We start from the raw sequence: 22,430 nt of genomic DNA, 5'->3' as shown, positions 1-22,430 counted from the left end.
ACTCAGAAAGCAAGCTTCATTCAGAAAACTTTTTGGCAGTTATAACACTAATGGTAATTCATACTAATGAGTTTGTCCCATTTTGGACCTGATTCACTAAGATATTTCCCCCACTTTTTATCCATACAGAAAAAAACTTCATAAATCTCAGAGAAAGGTATCGGGTAACTGCTTCGGTGTACTTTTTCGTAAGGTACTATATCAAGGAAGTAAATAATTTAAACCTGGAGACTGAGATCAGGGGAAATGGTATGATGGGAGGAAGAGATATCTGAGAAGGAGAGAATGGGGATTTGGACTGAATTTAGGGAGGAAGGGCGGGCGAGCAAGCAAGCACAGATTGGCGTATAGAGTGAAGGGGGAGGGGGAGGGGTCCTTGAGTGAGGTGAGGAGAGCAAGAACTCAGATTAAGGGAAGTAGGGACTAAAGGGCCAAGTGGAAGAATAAGAATCTGGAGAAGGGGGAAGGGAGGGAGGGAGACAGAGGGTGGGGGGGAGTCCCTGGGTGGGGAAGCAAAGACACAGATTGAAGAAAATAGGGATTAGGGTATTGGATTAGGGTGGAGGGATAAAAGCCAAGAAGAGGAAGATGGCAAGAGTGGGATCAATGACATTGGAGATTTAAAATATCCAGACAACAAAAAGTAGAAAAGAACTTTTTGTTCTCCTTTTCATTATTGCAATATGACAAACTTGAAAATGTACATCACATATGTTTTGTATTTTGTGATCCCTTGGTTTGCATTTATTGAGAGTCTTTCTGCATGTGTGACTGAGATGATATATTTTGTTACTGCATGTTTTCTGTCTAGGGATCTACTGTAGTCCAGAGTTTTTGGTTTTTCAATATGAAGTGCATTGACATTCTAGCAGTAAATGTAATATTTTTCATAGGTAGTGGTTATTGCTGTTTTGGTATGGAATGCTTGATACATAGGTTCTGAGTGTCTTTTGTGCAGGATGTTGTTACTTCACTCTTTGCCTGGTAGTGGATCTAGGGCAGTGGCTCCCAAACCTGGTCCCGAGGCACTCCAGCCAGTCAGGTTTTCAGGATAACCCCAATGAATATTCATGAGAGAAATTTGCATGCACTACCTCCACTGGCTGGGGTGCCTCCAGGACCAGATTTGGGAACCACTGATCCAGGAAATATAAATGGGCTGATATTCAGGTGTTGTGATCAAAATTAAAAAGAAAAAGGTTTGGCTGTGGTGGTAAAAAAAGATCTAGATATTCAGCACCACTATCCGGATACTGGCTGACGCAGAATATGCGTATAAGGTGGACACTACTGGAACTTATCCAGATAGTGCCAATATTCAGACTGCCAGATAACCTATCTGTCCTATGTTATCCAGATAGTTATACGGGTAGCAGACTGAATATTGCCATTACCCAAATAAGTTCTGAGACCACCCTGACTCTGCTCTGGTACCATCAATTTTACCTTAAGTCTAACTAAATACTGATGAATGGAATGCTGTGTGCCTGTTTTTCTCCTCAACTTGAGCATATTGGAATACTTACAAGAATTGTTTTATGATATTAGATGGACATGCACTTTAATATTTGAAGAAACACACTGTACCTCAGAAAGCACAGCAATTTGATATTATTCTTTACAAATTAAGTGCGAGTTTATCACCTTAGACCAGTCTCCCATCCTCCAGATGTAACACTTGGAATAATCTTCACAGTCCTCCATCTCTTTAGGCCTTGTGGACAAAATGCACTTCTTGCGGGGGTTGGTACACCTCACGGTCCGATGCCGTACACCTTTGCCACATTTTAGGGAGCACTGAAAAATTCCAGAACACTGGGATTTATCCCAAATACTAGATAAATTTATAATATATTATTACGAATATGTTAATAAAATAATAGCAATAACAGTCCAAATTTATATGGCAGCTATTCCTGACAAGGTTTTTGCATCCTTTAGTTCCCCTGTGTACAGCAACTGATGTATTCATTCAGTGTTAATTTACATTGGGGACAAGCTAGTCAGATCTATGAAATTTTCAAAAATATACCAAATAATGAAAAGGTAAAATGATGTCTTGCCTGATAATTTTCTTTCCTTTAGTCATAGCAGATGAATCCAGCAGCTAGTGAATTGTGTCCGTCTACCGGTGGAGATAGAGATCACTGACTTTAAACCCAGTGATATAGGTCGGATAGCTCCTCCTAAAAGCCAGTATGTCAACTACCAAAGCAGCACACCAAACCAGGCCCGAACTTGCCCCAGTACGCCCTGGAATGGGCTTGGTCGGACCTCAGGCCATCCGGCCTCCTCTGTTCCAGTCATACCCCTGAGTGCTCAGGCTTCAATGACCAAAGCCCAAGATGGCAGACCAAAACTTCCCGCCAGATGTGCAGTCCTCTCAAAAGTGGAATGATTAAGCAAATTGTATGACTCTTTCTTTTTTTTTTTGTTATTTAGTTGGAATGCTATGTTGTGAACACATGTACAACAAGAAAAAATCAACCAAAAGAAAAGAATGCTTGCATCACAGAGAGCAGTGAGGGATGGATGCTGGATTCATCTGCTGCGATTAAAGGAAAGAAAATTATCAGGCAAGACATAATTTTACCTTCCTTAGTGTCAGCAGCAGATGAATCCAGCAACTAGTGGGATGTAGAAAAGCAGTCCCTAAAGAGGGAAGGAATCTGATGACCCCACGGAGAGCATCACTGCGCCAAACTGAGAGTCCTGGCGTGCCCCCACATCCAAACATTAATGCTTAGAGAAAGGTTGCAGAGAGGCCCAAGTGGTCGCCCGATGGATGTCCTCCAGGGAAAACCCCCTCGACTCTACCCAGGAGGTTGCCACAGCACACAAAGAATGAGCAAGCAATGGCCCTGGAGCCTGGTGTCCTGCTAGCACATATGCCGACACAATCTGGGGCCCCACCTCAGGCAAACAGAGGATCCGACCTGCAAAAGTCGTTTATCATGTGCAGATAACGAATCAGAACCCATCTGATGTCCAAGCAGCAGAGGTCCTCAAAGTCTCACAGATAATCCTCCGCTACATAGGAAGTGGTTGATTAAGGTGAAAAGCTGAGACCACTTTTTGCAAAAATGATGGCACCAGACGAATCGTAACCCCCGAGTCTGAAAACCGAAGAAAAGAATCCCGACAAAACAAGGCTTGCAATTCCAACACTTGTCACATTGAGGTCATAGCAACTAGAAACACCACCTTCAGTGTCATAAAGGAATCCTGTGCCGAAGGAATGGATCCTCAGGAGCTTAGTCAAGATCGGGAGGCGGGGCTGGTGGTAGGGAGGCGGGGATAGTGCTGGGAAGACTTATACGGTCTGTGCCAGAGCCGGTGGTGGGAAGCGGGACTGGTGGTTGGGAGGCGGGGATAGTGCTGGGCAGACTTGTACGGTCTGCGCCAGAACCGGTGGTTGGGAGGCGGGGCTGGTGGTTGGGAGGCGAGGATAGAGCTGGGCAGACTTATACGGTCTGTGCCAGAGCCAGTGGTTGGGTGGCGGAGCTGGTGGTTTGGAGGCGGGGATAGTGCTGGGCAGACTTATACGGTCTGTGCCCTGAAGAGCACAGGTACAAATCAAAGTAGGGTATACACAAAAAGTAGCACATATGAGTTATCTTGTTGGGCAGACTGGATGAACCGTGCAGGTCTTTTTCTGCCGTCATCTACTATGTTACTATGTTAGATCCTTCAAGGACACTGATCACAAGGGTTCAAATGGGGACTTCTGCAGAGCACTGAGACCCAAATTAAGGTGTCAGTTTGGACAGGGAGGCCACAGAGGAGGTCTGAGAGGACTAACTCCCTTCAAAAAATGTACGACATCCAGAAGACCGGCCAGCGAAGATCGTTCTACTCTACCCAATCCAATACTTCTGTGCCTCCTTAAAATGGTTATGCACCACATCTGTTTCGAATCGAGGTTTCCTCCGATCCTCAGGCAAACACTGCAACTTGGAATCTTCCAAAGCCTTAACTAACTTCTCCAGGTCCTCCCTGAACAGCAGTTGGCTCCAGAAGGGGAGTTTGGTAAAGCGCTTCTTAGAGGCTGCGTCTGCCGCCCAATGGTGAAGCCACAACAGCCACTGAGCCATCGTAGCCAATGTCATCTGCTTAGAAGATGCCAACACAAGGTCACACAATGAATCCACTAAATAAGACAAGCTGGATTCCAGTGAGGGAAAATCTGCCACCAGCAGATCCTTCCCTGACGCCATATCGAGACAAGCCCTTGCCGCATAGAAACTGCTGATAGAGGCCTGAAAGGCCTGTTTCAAGGACACTTCCAGCTTCTGGACCTGCACATCCTTTAATGTTATACCCCCCTCCACCTGTAGGGTCATCTTCTTGGTGATTGCCACCACCAAAGTGCCCATCTTAGGGAGCTTCATCTTCTCCAAATAATCTTGTGGCACACGATACAGGCGAGACATAGCCTTTGCCACCTGGAGGCCAGTGTCCAGAGTGGACCACTGTGCCAAGATGAGATCCTCTATGGCCTCATGTGGCAAAAAAGGACCACAATGGTCTCCTGGTGCTGGCCATTATGGAGTTAGCCATGGTTGGTGCCAGGGACTCATCCACCGAAATGCTCAGGGCTTGAAGTGCTTGAAACTCTAAAGTCAGAAGTTCCCCCTCCTCCAGGGAAGAGTAACCTGAAATGCCTAACAGGGCCAGTTCAGAAAACGTGGGGGGAGAGCAGGAGCAGTAGGAGAAGAAGGGGTTAATGACCCCACTTCAGAAGCAGCTTCCACATGCCTCCTCTTTTCAGGAGACACCAGAGGCAAAACCTGAAAGTCCAAGGATGTCCTGTAGTCAATCTCTGACTGCTGCTGAGAACGTTTCATTTCATTAGGTACGCCTGATGCATCAGAAGTATAAAATCGGGTGGAAAAGGAGCCACCCCCAAAGTCCTAGACACCCCTGCCTCAGGTAACGATGAGGACATGGAATCCCCTAGGTCACCTGCCCCCCCTCCATTGGAGCCCTGCTGCGATGGGGAAACCACGTGGTCTGATGGCGAAATGGCTGTGTGCAGTCGCGTCGGCCAGTGCAGAGGGAAAGTGTGCATGGGAACACCCTGTGTGGGAAGGTGCTATATTGTACACTAGTAGGGCGGAGTCTCCTGTGGTCACGTCAATGCACCCCTCCTTCCACGCAGAGACTGGACACTGTCCACTTCCCGCAGTGTGAGCAACATTTCATGATCTCTGCAGCCATCTTTCCCAAACCGCTACTACCAGGATGCTGTAAAAAAAGAAAAGGAAGCACTCACCAATGCAGGTTCCCAGCACACTATCGCTGCCAGAAGCAGAACGCAAAGACAGCTCTCAGAACTAACCACTTGTCCCAGCACAGCAGCTGCTGAATAATGCGTGCTATTGCTATTTTCTTTTTTTTAAAGCAGCTTTCTTGGTCCACATGCTAGCGCAACTCTAGAAACAGGGCTTTTTTTTTTTTTTAAATGGGAGGAAAGCCAATTACAGACATTGGAACAGAGTCAAAGGAGAGGAAGCCCACAGAACAGCGGCAGGGGGACCCGGAGTGGGGTAGGGACCTGGGGGTGACAAGGTATGCCTCCTAAAGCTGGCACCAAATAGCCAGAGCACCCCCATGCTCAACTGCCCTGGAGTGGAAACCTGGGCCAGGAGCACCCCTAACAGAGGAATCCAGGAGCTAGAGGATGTCCCTCCATCCGCCTGCTGGAGATAGAGATATACTGGCTTTTGGGAGGAGCTATCTGTCTTATATCACTGAGTTTAAAGTCAGTGATCTCTATCTCAACCTGCTAGTAGACAGACATAACCCACTAGCTGCTGGATTCATTTGCTGCTGATGTTAAGGAAATATAATTTGTTTTTTTTCACAAGTTCAAAATACATTCAACTGCCTTGCTTTGACATACAACACAAATGATGATAGAACTGTATCAAATACATTTTCTGTGATATTTTCCTGGTGGTTGCTGCTCCCTGACCTTAGCAAAGTGCCTGCTTGTAGGTTAAAAAAAAAGTTTTATGAATAATTAGGCCAATTTTCAGCTTCCCCTCCATGCTTGCAAGTTAATTTTCAAAGGAAAAACTCTCCACAGCATTTCATTTGAAAAAGTCACAACGATCCACTGTCATGGGGAGTCCACCTCACGTTCTTCACAAATCCACAGTAAGCACAGGGGTATGAAAAACTCATGCCTTGTTCTTCCAGCCAACTCAAATCCTCCTGCAGTGCTATCATTTTACCTTTCATAAGGGGGGTGGGGCTGGGTGGCAGGGATAGTTTTCAAAGATTTTTTCCCCGACGAAAATTTTTCCCTGTGGTAACTAAGTAAATGGCCCTTTTATTAAAGCTTAGTGTGTGCTAACAAAATTGGCACATGCTAAGCTTCAGTAAAAGGGACATTAAATTTGTATATGGCCAATATCCTTATTTCAGAAGCTCCATTTGTGTTTTAGATATTTCCAAACCAGCATATCGTATGGATCTCTAAGTCCCAATTTTATAAAGCTAGGATAGAGACGTCCAACTCCGAATTCAGAAAGGGAAGGGACATCTATTTTCATAAAGATCGGAGTTGCTATTTAGACCAACTTCTCTGGATGATTAAAGGGTCCTTTTACTAAGCTGTGGCAAAAAGTGGACTTGCACGCCCTTATGTGGGTCTTTCTCAAGTGCCAAGGCCATTTTTACTGCAGTCTTAAAATGACCAGTTTTCTATTTTTTGTATTAATGTTGCCATTTAAAAAAATTACAGCATGAGCAGTTACCTCTACCCATTTTGTAGGCGGTAAGGGCTCATGAGATATCCCTGCATTAACTAGTTAGTGCAAGGTAATGTAGATGTGCTAACTGGTTAGCGCAGGAATGTTCTCCACCCATGACTAGGGTTACCACATGGCCCTAAGGAAAAAGAGGATACATGTCCTGTCCCGCCCCCTCACACCCCCGCCCCACCATGGTACCCCCCCCTACACACACAAAGAAAGCCAAATTCCCTCTTGCTCCCGCCTTGTATATCCCCTCCCCAGTTTTCCAGCCTTCCTCCACCCACATGACTCCATTCATTCACTACCCCTCCCCTCCCCTCCTGTACCCTATTGTAGTGCCCTGGTGGTCTAGTGGCCTCTTTGGGGCAGGAAAGTCTGAACTCTCAGCTGCCATTTTGAAGTGGCGCTGGGAACAAGATAGTCTGCAGCCGTGCCGGGCAGCAAAAAGGGGGATCTTTCGTGCCCTGAAGAGGTCACTAGACCACCAGGGCACTACAATAAGGTAAAGGAGGGGAGGATAGGACATCCTGAGGCCCGCCTGCCCATCCGCCTGCTAGCTTGCCAGTTCGTCCATAAGTCCAGACAAATGCCTGGCTGTGTCCTCAAAATGATGACATGTTCGGGTAAAACCGGACGTATGGTAACCCTACCCATGACACACCCCTTAAAAAATGTTTTAGTACGCAGTTAGCTCCATCTTTATGTTTTGTTGTGAATTTATCTTTGAGTCTAGGGATCTTCCCTGCTGCCTTGAAATTAGTAACTATAAAAACTGTTGAAATTTGCTTCATTGAATCTTGAAGAGCCTTGTAATTGTAGGTCAAGTTTGGTGATTCTGACGGTAGGTAAAGTGACTGAGAAGGCATTATTACAGCAGTCAGAAGAGTTTGTTGATCAGGCTAAAGGTCTGGATCCATTTCAATGTGAATTTAGGAGAGGGCATAGTGTGGAGACACTTTTGGTGTCAACAATGGATGAGATTTGTAGAGGAATGGATGAGGTGGTGGTTTATTGCCTTGTGTCACTAGATATTTCTTTGGCCTTTGACACAATTAACGTGATGTTGTTGCCTAAATTGACCCATTTGGGAGTACAACAAATAGTGTATGAGTGGTTTAAATCTTATTTGAGTGGAAGAACAATGCAGGTGCCTGTGAAAGATGACGTGTTATTAGTATATCCTGTCTCAATGGGGATTCCACAGGGGTCTATTAAGTAGTAGTAGTAGTCTATTAGATTGTAAGCTCTTTTGAGCAGGGACTGTCTTCTTCATGTTCAATTGTAAAGCTCTGCGTACGACTGGTAGCGCTATAGAAGTGATTTATAGTAGTAGTAGTAGTATAGTAGTCTATTCTATATTCTATCTATATGTCATCTTTGGAAGCAGTGTTTCAGAAGTTAAATGTTAGTTACAGAATGTATGCAGACACCATTCAGGTTTTTCTTTCTCTACCTCAGCAGAGCGAATGGCTAAGATGATGGAGGATTGTATGGCAGAAATTAGTTGTTGGATGCAGGAGAATAAGCTATTATTACATGTGGCAAAGACTGAAGTTGTGATAAGGCATCCAACACTGTTTCCACTTTCTGAGAGTTGTATGCAGAATTGGAATCAGTGTCTGAGGGGAAGCAAATGAGAAGTCTTGAAGTGGTTTTGGACCCTCATTTATCATTTATGGAACAAGTTGGTCAGATGGTACAATCAGCGTTTTATAGTTTACACATGGTGTTGAAACTGAAACCTATGTTGAGTTTATATGATTTTCATGTGGTTGTTTAATCTCTGATTTTGTCAAAATAGGATTACTGAAACGCCTTATATTTAGGGATGGCTAAAACACATTGTAAGGCCTTGCAAGTAATCCAAAATGCAGTAGTGCGATTGATTGTGGGGGCTCTGAGATTTGAACATGTGACTGTGTTGTTGAGGAGCTTTCACTGGTTGCCATTACGGAATTGTAAACAATATAAAGGGCTGACATTGATCTACCAGGCACTGAATGCAATAGCTCCTTGGCTCTGGGCCAGGTAATACAGTTGTATGTTCCGCCCCATAGTTTGAGATCTGATAATGAGTGATGACTTGTGGAACCAGCTCCTAATACCATTCATGATGTTGATGCAGCAGCATGTGCTTTTTCCGCAGCATGTTCCATTGCTATGGTACAAGCGTCCAGGACACCTCAGATTTTGTTCCACTTCACAACAGTTTAAGAAGCTTTAGTTTTCTAAAACAACCTAACACAACGAAATTTTAATTTATAATTTGCTCCAAGAGCCAGTGTTCTAGCTCTTAAAGCCAAAAAACTCCTGCCATCTCTTATGCGTATTTCTTGATAAATCAAGAAATACACAAATTGAGATCCCAAAAAAAACTTCATTCAAATGTCCAAAGTAAATATGCAAAACTCAGTCCCAGTCAGGCTCCAACGCAAAGGTTACAATCATAGTTGACCTCTGCCTAACCACTTCTAAAGATGACTCAAGGAAGCCAGTCAAATCCATAGAAGCTATCTCCCCACCTTGCTCTCCAAGGCTTGGAACATAGTAAGCTCTAACCAGGGATGGTAATGCCTCAGATGGAATCTTCAGAATTTCAAGATAATACTTGCAGACCATATCAAGAGCAGAAATTAATGGTGAATGCAGAAAATTTAATAATCTCAAATTATTCTTCCTCATTTGATTTTCCAAAAATTCAAGTTTATGGTGCAAGTATTCCTTGTCTTTCATCAAGGCCAACATTCCCTCCTGTGTTTGAGCAGATCTTCCCCCCCATGGAATTCAGCCTCTCAGCATGTTGTTCCACACAAGCAGCCTGATCCGTCTGAACTTTTTGGAATCTTTAACATCTGATAGAGAGGTGTGGTAGCCGTGTTAGTCCACTCTTAAAGGTTATCAATAGAAATCAAACAAAATAAAACATGGAAAAGAAAATAAGATGATACCTTTTTTATTGGACATAACTTAATACATTTCTTGATTAGTTTTTGAAGGTTGCCCTTCTTCGTCAGATCGGAAATAAGCAAATGTGTTAGCAGATAGTATATATAAGAGAAGTAATGCTTTGATGTTTCTCTTATATATACTATCTGCTAACACATTTGCTTATTTCTGATCTGACGAAGAAGGGTAACCTTCGAAAGCTAATCAAGAAATGTATTAAGTTATGTCCAATAAAAAAGGTATCATCTTACTTTCTTTTCCATGTTTTATTTTGTTTGATTTCTATTGATAACATCTGATAAAAATTCTTGAACAGTTTGTAAAGAGTTATTCACAGCCTGAATCACTTCCCAGAGTGACTCTAAAGTCACGACAGTAGGTTTCTTTACCTCCAAACCTCTGGATTGTAGATCTTGTACATGACTCTCTCCTGATATTCCACAGAAAGCAGCCAATCTTAATGGAGTCGATGACACCATGTTCTAAGTGCTAGGACAGGAAAACACCAAAGGAAGACTCCCCAGCAAAGATGGTGTCTGCCCGTTCGATGCCACCGCTCTGCTCCTCTCTATAGACAAAGCACTTCCAGGTTGAGAGGGTACTGTCCTTACAGCACTGCTGTCCGACCCAATGGACCTGGCTGAAGAAACAGCCAGCGGTATTGACTCAGTCTTCACACTGCAAGCTTCCAAAGTGAGCTGTTTGGAATGTGAGGTAGGTTCAGCCACTGGAGGAGCAACCCTGACTGCTCCTTTCCTCTTTCTCCCCATACTAGACAGCGATCCACAGCAGCTACAACTCTAGTTGGTGCGGAGCTCAGGAACGTGCAACTAGTTGAAACACCATCTTAACTCCGCCCTCTTGGATTTCCTTGTGTTTCTTTGGTTGTTTTAGAGGGTAAATCCTTCTCATAATTTGACCCAAAACAACTTCTTGAGTTTCTTAAGTTACAAGAGAGTTCATACGCAAAGTAATCATTACCAGCGAAATGTACTGTTAAAGTTGGCTATGTCCAGGATTATTGTAGTCTAGCTCTTTGAATATATTGTACTTATTACTTTATTTTCATTTAAAACAACTATACCCTTTACTCTGGTTGTCTATTGGTGTTTAACTTTACTGAGGATGGCTTTAGGATATTTCTTTTTTTGTATATTTTGTGTATATTTCCTTGTTCACTTTTATTTGTGAATTAAACTTTAAAGCAAAAATAAAAAGTTAAGAAAGGTGGTTTATTTTTGAAGGTTTTTCATCTATGTAAATGATTATGATTGGTAAACACAGATGACACCTGTTAATGATTATGATTGGGAAAGGCATTGATATTAGATTTTATACTATGTAATTTTGTTTTGTGCATTCTCTTGGTTTTATTGAATTATGTATGTCTGTGATGCTGTAAGCTACTTAGTGGTAAGCGGGGTATAAGTTTTTAAAATAAATAAATGCACATTTCAGAGTTACTGTAGAATGCCTGAGTGTATACCACAGTACTCCACATTTAGCTGCATTAAGAACGCGTTAGTGCCTAACGCAGCTTAGTATAAGGGCCCCTAAGGGTTAGAAAAGTACTCCGATTTTTTTATTTCTTCATAGTAAAGTTATTACTTTTTCCTTTTCTTGATCTCAGTGACTAATTTATGCCAGTTGATATGTTTGGTTCTTGTTACTTCTGTTTTCTTCTTGGCTGTTTTCACATTCAATTGAGTTTGTATTTTTTTAAAAATGCTGATTGAGCAGCGCTGCACTAGAGTGATTAAAGGAAAGTCATACGCTTAATCTCCCCCTCCCCCACGAATACTAACTTGCCAAAGGACACAGAGCTCTGTGATAGCTTTGGGAAAATATTGTCATTCATGGTACTAAAATGGCTGACAAACATTCATGTCCCTTCACATGGATGTCTATGTGGCCATTTTATAACATGGATGTTCCTATGGTGCCACTTTACCATTCATGTCCCTGTTTTTGCCTTTTAAGATGTTAGATATTCCAGGTTGTAAAATGGATGTCCATGCTGGATGTGATCAGCACATGGACATCCATTTCTCCTGTACTTTACAACAGGTTGTATCGGTGGTAGAACTTGTTCTAAACCACAAGCTCCACCAGCGATGTACAACTTGGACATCTTGTAAATAATGGCCTATCTAGGCCCTTCCAAAAACAGGTCAAGAGGCCTGAAGCTAACAGCTAAATCTAAAAATCATAGACTCTGTGTGACCCAGAGAAGCTCATAAGCTCTTGTGACAGGCTAGCTGACAGGCTTGCAGAAAGAGGAACTTGAAGCAAAATGTTCCAGCAAGGTGCTTATGAAAGAATGTGTCCTAGGGGCTTCTTGCAGTTATCAGGCCTGGAAATATAGATATATGATTGCTGGCGAAATGGAACACACTAATCTCTTATGATGTAGCAACTGGAACACGGTAATCAGCATGAAGCATCTGTAGCACTGCCTAGATATCTTGCTTAATGGTCGAAACTAATGATTGGCATGTGACAAGCTAGTGACATGCTTGAGCTGTGTACTGATAGAGTATAAAATATGTTGGACAAGCTGGACTTATTTTGAAGAACTGCTCAAAGAAAGCACTTGTGTGCAGCTTTGTTTGTAATTCTTCCATGAAAAAAGAACCATAGTATATTTCCTTGCTTGGTAAGTGAATTATTTTCTCATATCTATCCGTGTGGACTCCACTTCTTCTCTCCCTAACATTCTATTAGGTTGGGGAGGGTGGAAAAATTAACATACAATCTATATTCAGAGCTGGAAATCCTTTCTACAATGCTGTTCTATGGTTATGATTTATTAGTCTTAATATACCGCTCTTCTTATAAGACAGACAAGTGGTAGACACATTAAAATCCAAAGAAAGAAGAGAACTCCATTTCAATGACAGGACAAAGAAACAAAAGCAAAAGGCATTGTGTCTCAAAGAATGAATGAGAAAACACAGAGCTAAAAAAAGAGAAAAGGCTCCTATTTCCCATGCTTTACATCATCCCCAGGCTGGCTAGGGAAGGCTATTGTAAGATAGAAACATAGCAGATAAAGACCTGTACGGGCCATCCACTCTGCACAACAAGTTAAACTTATAGTATAAAGTATGATGTAATACTACAAACGTATACTTGATTTGTCCTTGTCATTTTAGGTGCACAGAACGTAAAAGTCTGCCTGGCACTGGCTTTGCTTCCCAATTACTGGTGTTGCCATCTAATTACCGCTAAGCTTGCTTGGCTCCCTGCCTTTTATACAGGATTCCTTTGCATTTCTCCCACACACTTTTGAATTCCATTATTTTATTTATTTAGATTTTGCTCACACCTTTTTCAGTAGTAGCTCAAGGTGAGTTACATTCAGATACTCTGGATATTTCTGTCCCAGGAGGGCTCACAATCTAAGTTTGTACCTGAGGCAAAGGAGGGTTAATTGACTTGCCTAAGATCACAAGGAGCAGCAGTGGGATTTGAACTGGCCACCTCTGGATTGCAAGACCAGTGCTTTAACCACTAGGTCACTCCTCCACACTAAACATTAAACACTGTTTAAAGAGTTGCAAAAACCTTGAAACCCATTTTAATGATTTCAATATGTAATGAGTTGAAAAACAAATCCAGAAATATTAACTTTGCTTCTGTATGTGAATAGGGATGATGATATCTTTAACACAGTGTATGCAAAATGATCTTGCTTGGTATTTAAAACTTTATTAATTTTCTTTTCTTAGCCTATTGCACTGAAAATGTCTATCAAGAAATCTTGAAACAAGAACCAAACTGGATTCTGGTGGTGGTATACCAAAGCAAAATATCATGTGAAGAAACAGTGCAAAAATCATTGATGAGATTAGAAACAATATAAAGAAAATAATATTCCTATAATAAGGAGAATTATAATAGAGCTGTATCTGTATATATCTGCTCTGCCCTGTGCACTGAATATGTTCTGGTCATCTTGATTACTTCTACACAAACATTCTTGACAATAAGCAAGACTGTTTTCTTCTGAGCCTTGTTCACCTTTGGGTAAAATCAGAGGAAGGTATTGATATGTTGATCACTGTTTGGCTTTTTCCTTTGACCAATTATCTTGCCATATATTATCTTTATCAGCTGACTTCTTTTCCTGAACATTTTCATCTCCATCACCTCCCCACGGGAGGGCATGCCACGTAAACAAGTGAGTTTTACTCGTAACAAATATTTGCTTTTCAGTCTGGTATAAGTGTCTTAGGGTTTTTTTTTTTTTTGGGGGGGGGGGGGGGGGGTAGGTTGTAGCACTGGTTGAGAGGCATCTTTGTCCTCATGGAGTGAAATAAGAAACAAAGCCCTTCACTCTATTCCTCACTGGTTTGTACCATGCTTCGAGTTATGTGGTTCTGCTTTGTTTTACTGTATTACAATGTTCTTTTTTTGTAATGTTAATAAACATATTTAAACATAGTAGTACTTACAATTTTTTTTTATAAATACAGTACAACAGTGTTCGCACAGCGATGTCCAAAATTTCCAACTTCGTCTGTACATTATATCAAAGAGTCCACAAACTTACAATTTTAAAAAGAAAGTTCAAGCCATACAGCATTCCATACTGGAGAAGCTGTGCAAGAGAAGGCACATGAATGAGTAGAATCAAAAGGTGCTCTTAAGAGACAAAGAAAATATGTAAACTGTGGTCATTCAGTGAATTTAATAGTCTAGGTGGGGCACAAGGGATATATTTGTGTAGTGGTTTACGAATCAGAGTGAGAATCTTAAATTGTATCCTATGTCGAACCGGGAGCCAGACATGCTGGACGAGGAGTGCGGTAATGTGATTAAACCTTTCTTCACAACCGGGAAGCCTAATGGCTACATTTTGGACTGATTTTAAATGGCAGAAAAGAGACTGATTGATTCTAGAATAATCTATAAGATAATAATCTAACAGTGAATCAAAAGTGATTTGTGAAGCAGCAGCACGAAAATAACGATTTCCACAGAATTGCTGGAGAGCACAAAACTTTTTCCTTACTAAGGAAGCAATCTGAGGTTCAAAAGTCAAGTTGATCTATGAGTATGCCAAGATATTTAAAAGGAGAGACTAATGTAATTGCAGTATTACAAAGATGATGTGACAGTGATGGATGGTGTAGATGGCCTGTAATCTAGGTCACCACCACCTTGCTATGATTAAGAATTAGATGATTGTAAAGGTTTTGTCCAAAGTACTATAGAACACTTACAAATTATTCAGATATGTTCTTGAGATTAACAAGGCTTTGTTTCTAAAACTGAAATTAAGACATTTACATAGTGATTAACATCCTTCTCTACACCTATAAAAAATACCATGGGATCTTTTAATATGTTCTAGGTAAGCAAAATCTCAGTTTATAATCTAATTAGAAAGATGGCATCCTCATCTCCAGAAACAACATACCTAATACCAGTGCTGGGAAAAAATGGCTGAAGCTATACTAAAAAACAAAATTACTCACCATATATATAAGATGAAGTATTGGTTTTAGATTAGATAAGAGTGGCCCTAATTGAGCCACCAACCTTCTTTCTGCAGTGCTTAGTGTTCCTTGATCTGTCACCTACTAACTGATTATGTTCATCTCTGCTTAGCCTTTGAGATCATAGCAGAACAGGACCTAGAGATCAACATTAAAAAACAAAACAAAACGAGCTCTTAAATTTAAGGACCAAAGTTACACTTTTGGATCAAATGCCTATTTTAAGCCCAATTCAGGTGACTAAATTCAGTTTAAAGTTCCCCTACATTTAGGAAGATAAAAAAGGTCCTAAATTTAGGAACCTAAAATAAGAAGTCCTTTTAGTAAATTGTGTTATGCACTAACGCATGCTTAAGGCAGTAAAAATGCTTACCACGGTAATTTGTCTGTCAGCGTGTGCTACGTGCATGTTATATATTTGGAATTTTTTTCGGGAGGCAATTGTCATGAACGGGGATTGGCATGCAGGGTTAATTCAGGACACTTATCACCTCATAAATAGGAAGCAGTAAGTGCTCCTGTGTTAATTATTTCCAAGTCCAATGAGCTAATGGAAAAATTAGCGTGGGACTTGCAAAAAAGAAAATCTTTATAATACTGGCACCTTAAATATGGGCTTAGAATGTGTCATGAAAACGTTTTAGTGCATTTTAGCAAAAGGGTCCTTAAGTACCTAAAGCTGAAAATCAGTGCTAAATTCCTAACATTCCATTCCACATCAACCTGCCCAAAAAATTTGTGAGCCCTCTGGGGACAAGGAAACACCTACCATTCAGGAATGCATTTTACCTTGCACTACCTACTGCAAAAGTACAAGCTAAACTGCATTCCAAAAACAAAACACTTTCTTGGATCCTAATTTAGGAAAACAATATAACTAGGGACCCATGTTTAGGGGGCTCAGCCTTAATAAAGTCTAAAAGGGGCAATTTTTCTTAAATTGTCAGGGGGTGGGGGAGAAAAGTGAAGTATATTGGTTTCAGTTTTGGCCTCTATAACTTCTCTCCTTGCCATCTCATGAAATGTATCATCACCGTCTTTCATCAAAGCTAATTTGCATATTTTGACATGTGGTCACACCTACCATCCAATCAGAATTGATCTGCCCGAGCCACACCCACTCTTCACCAAGCCATGCCCATTCCCTGCCCCACACCTTTTGATGTCATCACTGGATGCAACATTATAGCCCTACTCCTTTTGCATAGTCCCACCCGTAACTTCACCTTATCTACATAATCCCACCCCTTTGGAGACATCACCGAAGTGATGTCTTATCTCCATCCAGGCCACACTCCTTTTTCAAGATGGTAGAAAGCACCGGACACCTTAACATTGCTTCCTGCTTAGCGCTACTCTGTGCCATCTTGGTGAGTCACATGACAGGAAGTAACATCAATCATCCTCTGACACTGCCCCTATAGTCCTGGAGGAAAATGTGCAGTTTGTTTTAGCCCTGTTTTTAAATCATTTTTTTAAACCATTCATTCCCCCAAATTTATTTTTCAGCCCTCTGTTTTTACAATATGTGGCAACAGACAGAAGATCATTACAGCTAAAATGTTCATTCCACAGACACAAGGTCATCATGTTCTTCTCACAGGAAATTCGGCAGACATGAAGCAGTTTTAAGATAACTTTCACAAAACCCAGAAGGGTGTGGCTTGACAGGCTTTCGCTGATATCTCTCAAATCATGCTGGCTTTTTAAACTCCTTTTCTGAAGAGTTAGCAGTAAAAAGGTTTCTTGTTTAACAAAACATTCAAGAACTTGTGCCATCCGTGTGTGCATGCTGATAACCCCAACCCCCTCTTCTTTTCCCCTTATACTCTATAAAAAACAGAAAAAACGTTTTTTTGTGTGTAACCAAACACCGCCCCGAAGCAAGCCCTGCTGAAGAAGCAATGTGCTGTATTGTGTGAGAGAATCCCCATAACCCCTCCTCACCCCCTATCAAGTCTCCTTTCTGCAGACAGACCGAAAGAAAAAAAAAAGCTGGTTTTACAGATGAAAAGCGTCCATGCATCTTATCCAGCACTGTGTCATATAGATGTTTTTGCAAAACTCTCAGTGTCTCATGAAGATATTATTTAACGATAAGCTGAAGCACCGTCAGGGGCAAAGATGTCAGTTCAGAATTCCAGGCAGAATTTCACACAGTAGTATTTGCATAGTCTTCATTTTGTTTTTTTCCGAACCCCACCTCTCTTTCACAACTTGTAAAGGGCTAGGGCACAGGACATGCAAAACACAGACAAGCTCGTACAGGAGTTCCTTTAACAAAGAAGACTACCTGTAGCCCCCCCTCACCATCCCAGCAGGGAGCAGTCAAGGCAGAAAGAGAAGTAGGTTATGTGAATTAAATGTATGGCAGCTTCCTGGCATTTGAAAAAGCATTTCATACTACTGAACGATTTTACTGACTGGAAAATGTTACAGATAAGCAACCCTTTTTTTTTTTTAACGAAAAAGTTACAGAATACATGGATTGCTTACTCTAACAGTTTTAACATAAGAAGCATTGTGTGAAATATAAGCCAAAAGATTATGAATATAATAGAAACAGGCACAAATTTTTAGTAAATGAAGTAAAAACAAAAAAAACAGCACCACGGGCCTTTAAAAATGGAACACAGTTCTTTAATGAATGAGCCTTGACAAAAAGACCCGACACGGGCCATGTTTCGGTGACTAGCACCTGCGTCAGGGGTCTACATAGAATACAAAACATAGAAATAATATATTTAAAAAAAATTTTTTAAAAAATTTTTTTAAATATAATGAGTAAAACCAAAGATTAATATTTAGACTCATCAAGCATACATATATAAGCCTATATAAACACCTAAAGCATTTAATATTTTAACATTGCATTTAATATTTTAACATTCTCATATATTATTATATAGTAATTTAAAAATAAATGGATAATTAATCAAAACAAAAATGGTAACTCACCACAGTGATGACGTGGAAAACTTGGGGAATAACTCGAATATATTCCTCTACAATATATTATTCCTTACTTTTGGACAAAAAAATTTTCATATATTCACTAGAGGGAGGAATTTAAAAGAAATTATTGCCCCATCTTCTCTGCCTCAAACTAACAATGATCAACGATTAGAACTGGATCATTTTGTTACTGGCCATCATCCATGCAAGAGTTGTTCGGTATGTCAGTTGTCAATGGATATTGTTTCCTTTGAACATCCACAGACTGGCAAAATTTATAAACTGCTGAACCACACTAATTGCAATACCACACATGCCGTATATGTTATTATGTGCCCTTGCTCATTACTTTATGTGGGTAAAACAAAGAGAAAAATCAAGACGCGCATAATTGAGCATAGGAGTAATATCAATCGGGGTAATCTCACTGCCCCACTTGTGCAACATTATATGGAACAATCGCATTCCCCGTCTGATCTCCGGTTTTTTGTCTATCAAGTGGTTAAAAAGCCGTGGCGTGGTGGTGACCTTGATCTGCTTTTGTTACAACGAGAACAAAGAACTATTTTTGAATTTAATACAGTAACTCCTGCAGGACTTAATCTAGAGATAGACTTGTCTGTTTTTCAATGAATATTTAGACAATATGTTGTTTTCTTTCTTTTTAAACATTGGAAGGATGTTCTTTGCAGTTTATTTTAAGGAACATTTATATATGTGACTAATGGATGTATGATATGCTTGGTTTAAAGCATATATTTTTGATTGTTTGATGTCATGTATTTATGAACAAATGTTTCACACATGTACTCATTTGGTTTATGAACAAATGTTTCATATATGTACTTATTTAAGTTTAACACCTGATTGCATAGGTATAGTCAACATAATATTATGATAAAACTACAGATTTGTAATGCCACACACGTTTCATTCTAGTTTTTAATGTTTTTTAAGGTTTCAAAAAATGTTGTTCATTATTTTTTAATTCATTTTAATTCATTTTTTTAATAATCATTTCATATAGTAAATACATTAGAATATATTGGTACATTTAATGATAAAACCATATGTTTGTAGTATTATTTAAGTTTATATTTAGAATTTAATAATTAATTATAAATGCAATTTATAGACTCATAAGGTAGATAATAATGGCACAATATAAACATACAATTATAAGAATGAAGTGCTGTTTAAGCTCAATTTTAGCATTTATAAGCTTTTTTAATGAGATAATAAAATAGTATATGAACAGTTAAATTTAAAATATAATTAATAGACAGTAAATAGATTATAATTGGGGTATGGTAAGTTCATATTTGTTCAGAAAATCTTTTTAAATTTGGTCATTTAATATTTGATAAATATTCAATTTAAGAGTAGATAAAAAATTGGCATATGAATAGTTAATTGAAGACACAATTTATAGATTTGCTAAATAGATTAAAATTGCAATATAGTTAGTCAATTGTTTTGATAATTACTCAATATCCTGTCATTTTATATATATTTTAAATAAATGGATATTTTAACAATGTAGGCTTTAGGACCTAGTAAATGATTCCTGCATATCTGGCAGGCTTTTAGACCCAGTAACCACCTAAATTCATTTGATAGGATAAAGGTTAATGCTTTGTGAAGATCAGGTGTTTTCACTTAAGTTAATTAAAAAATGTTTCCACCCTGTGTGACGTGGTATTAAAAGCAGAGCCTTTTGAGAGCACAGCTTTTCATCCATTTTGATACAGAAAGTGAAAGTGCCTTGGTGCTTTGTAGCTTTTACTACATGAGACGTGGGGGTAAGTTTTTGTCATGACAATAAATTGTAGGAAGTTTCTAAGTTAGGCACTATAGTATTTGCTGCCTCATGATTTGACAACTTTTATCAATTGCACAATCCTCTTGGTTAATGTCTGTGGCATTATGGTTTGTTATACTTATTGAAACCCTCCTGTTTGGCAATACAGTCTGAGGTATAGAGGTTTTTTTTCTTTTGACACTTGAGTTAAAATGAAAGTCAGTATTTTATTGCTTATGAAAATCATTTTTGCTATGTTCTAAAAGAAATATTGAAGACATTTTATTAAATGAATGCTGATGTGAGAAACATATGTATGTGAACAAAAGCCCTGTTAACCCTTTGTCACTATTTAAGATGCCATTTGTATAATTAATTGTGATTGGCAGATAACAAAATAAATGCAAATTTTAAAGGTATTTTGTCACTAGCTAAAATACCATTAGCATTTACAAATAAAATTTACATAATTAATTGTAATTGGCAGATAACGAAACAAATATACCCAGAGCTCCAAAAGATAATAGAAGCCCTGTTAATGCTATAATATATGTGTATATGTGTGTATGCATGCACACACATGCATGTGTATATATATATATGTGTATGTGTGTATGTGTATATGTGTATGTGTGTGTGTGTATATGTACACATATACATATAGTGACAAAATGTTGTCTTTTTAAAATTAAGATCAATTAATGCCACTAGATATTATAGTTTTGGTTTTTTATATTTGAAGATGTATATATTTATTCATTTCTGTGCTGATTTGAATGTTTTTGAAGGTTTATGATATTATCAGTGTAATGTTTGAAATTTATTGTATATTTTAAAATGTTTTAAAAAATTATTTTTGACCTGTTAGTTTAAGCTTTTATGAATATGAAATTTAGTTATAGCCAGTATTATATAATATGACCTTTTTATAAAATATATTATAAATAATTAAAATAAGCGTTTTAAACATATAATATTAATATATGAAAATTTTTTTGTCCAAAAGTAAGGAATAATATATTGTAGAGGAATATATTCGAGTTATTCCCCAAGTTTTCCACGTCATCACTGTGGTGAGTTACCATTTTTGTTTTGATTAATTATCCATTTATTTTTAAATTACTATATAATAATATATGAGAATGTTAAAATATTAAATGCAATGTTAAAATATTAAATGCTTTAGGTGTTTATATAGGCTTATATATGTATGCTTGATGAGTCTAAATATTAATCTTTGGTTTTACTCATTATATTTAAAAAAATTTTTTAAAATGTTTTTAAAAAATATATTATTTCTATGTTTTGTATTCTATGTAGACCCCTGACGCAGGTGCTAGTCACCGAAACACGGCCCGTGTCGGGTCTTTTTGTCAAGGCTCATTCATTAAAGAACTGTGTTCCATTTTTAAAGGCCCGTGGTGCTGTTTTTTTTGTTTGGACTTTAGTTTGTACTTTGTTCCCTCTCTTTTGTTACATCCTAGTAAATGAAGTAAAACACATGCAAATAAGTTTTTCAGTACAGTAAGCAAGGTGTGTGGGCATAATCAGTAGCTGTATGGCAATGTGCTAAAATTTTGAACCCAAACTCGCTTGTCATATGCAACCTTTGATTTTTTTTAAGCACCCGGCTCTCTATGAGAAATTGGGCTTTGTTCCTGACAATTATTTTTTGCTGGATATCTATTTGTTTGTTCAGCTGCTGGCACCCTTGGGTCATAATCCATGACTAGCATCCTTAGACTGCAAAAATGTATTTTCTCACCATTTTCACTGTTGAGTGCAATTCCTTTTACCTTCAGGTGGGTCTCTCCCCATTGGATAACCTATACTCACATGTTTTGGGGCCAGCCGAGATGAACTCTGTGATATGCTTACCCTTAGGGATCTTGCTTTTTAATTCACCTAAATAATGTCCTTTGTGTGCTTCAAGGTGACAAAAGATGTGTGATCATCTATAAGATCACGTGATCTTATAGACTGACACATCTCGTCTATAAGGTGATCCTCCACACACTGCCAAGGACACTAAGGTCCTCCCAAGTACTTTCACTAACCACCCTCTCCAAAAGACACACGATGTGATACCTGTAAGTGAGCCTTCTCCCGAGTTGCCTCCACACTCTGGAATGCACTCCCTGAAAGGCTCTGCTTAACACAAGACTATCTCTACTTCAGGAAGCAGGTGAAAGCTTGGTTCTTTAACCAGGCCTTTACTGGAAGAAGTAATTAACTTGTTAGTCTCACTCACACACAAGGAGTGACTCGGGCTGCACATACTGCAGCGGGACATGTTTATCCACTCCTACCCTTGCTGAGATATTTAACCATCTCTCTGACCTCATGTGCAACTTTCTTCAAATCAGTCACCTCTTCCTACTTTCTTACCCATCTATATGTTACAACTTTGCCTTACCCTTCACTATCAATTATAATGTTCATATTGTGTTGACATTGCAA

At 39.4% G+C, this 22,430-nt stretch overlaps 1 protein-coding gene across 1 annotated transcript in view; it reads right to left on the bottom strand.

The window, feature by feature from the left end:
• The window catches only part of ADAMTS19 (ADAM metallopeptidase with thrombospondin type 1 motif 19), a 269,857-nt gene that overhangs the window by 15,151 nt on the left and 232,276 nt on the right, over positions 1-22,430 (bottom strand). Inside the window, exon 20 of the mRNA XM_030192330.1 lies at positions 1,645-1,797. Within this exon, the coding sequence (XP_030048190.1) occupies positions 1,645-1,797 (153 nt within the window). The remainder of the gene's footprint in view (positions 1-1,644; positions 1,798-22,430) is intronic.

Source organism: Microcaecilia unicolor, chromosome 2, assembly GCF_901765095.1.
Source record: "Microcaecilia unicolor chromosome 2, aMicUni1.1, whole genome shotgun sequence".
Taxonomy (NCBI): domain Eukaryota; kingdom Metazoa; phylum Chordata; class Amphibia; order Gymnophiona; family Siphonopidae; genus Microcaecilia; species Microcaecilia unicolor.
The sequence above is the reverse complement of the archived record's forward strand: the minus strand, read 5'-3'. Positions and strand labels throughout refer to the sequence as shown.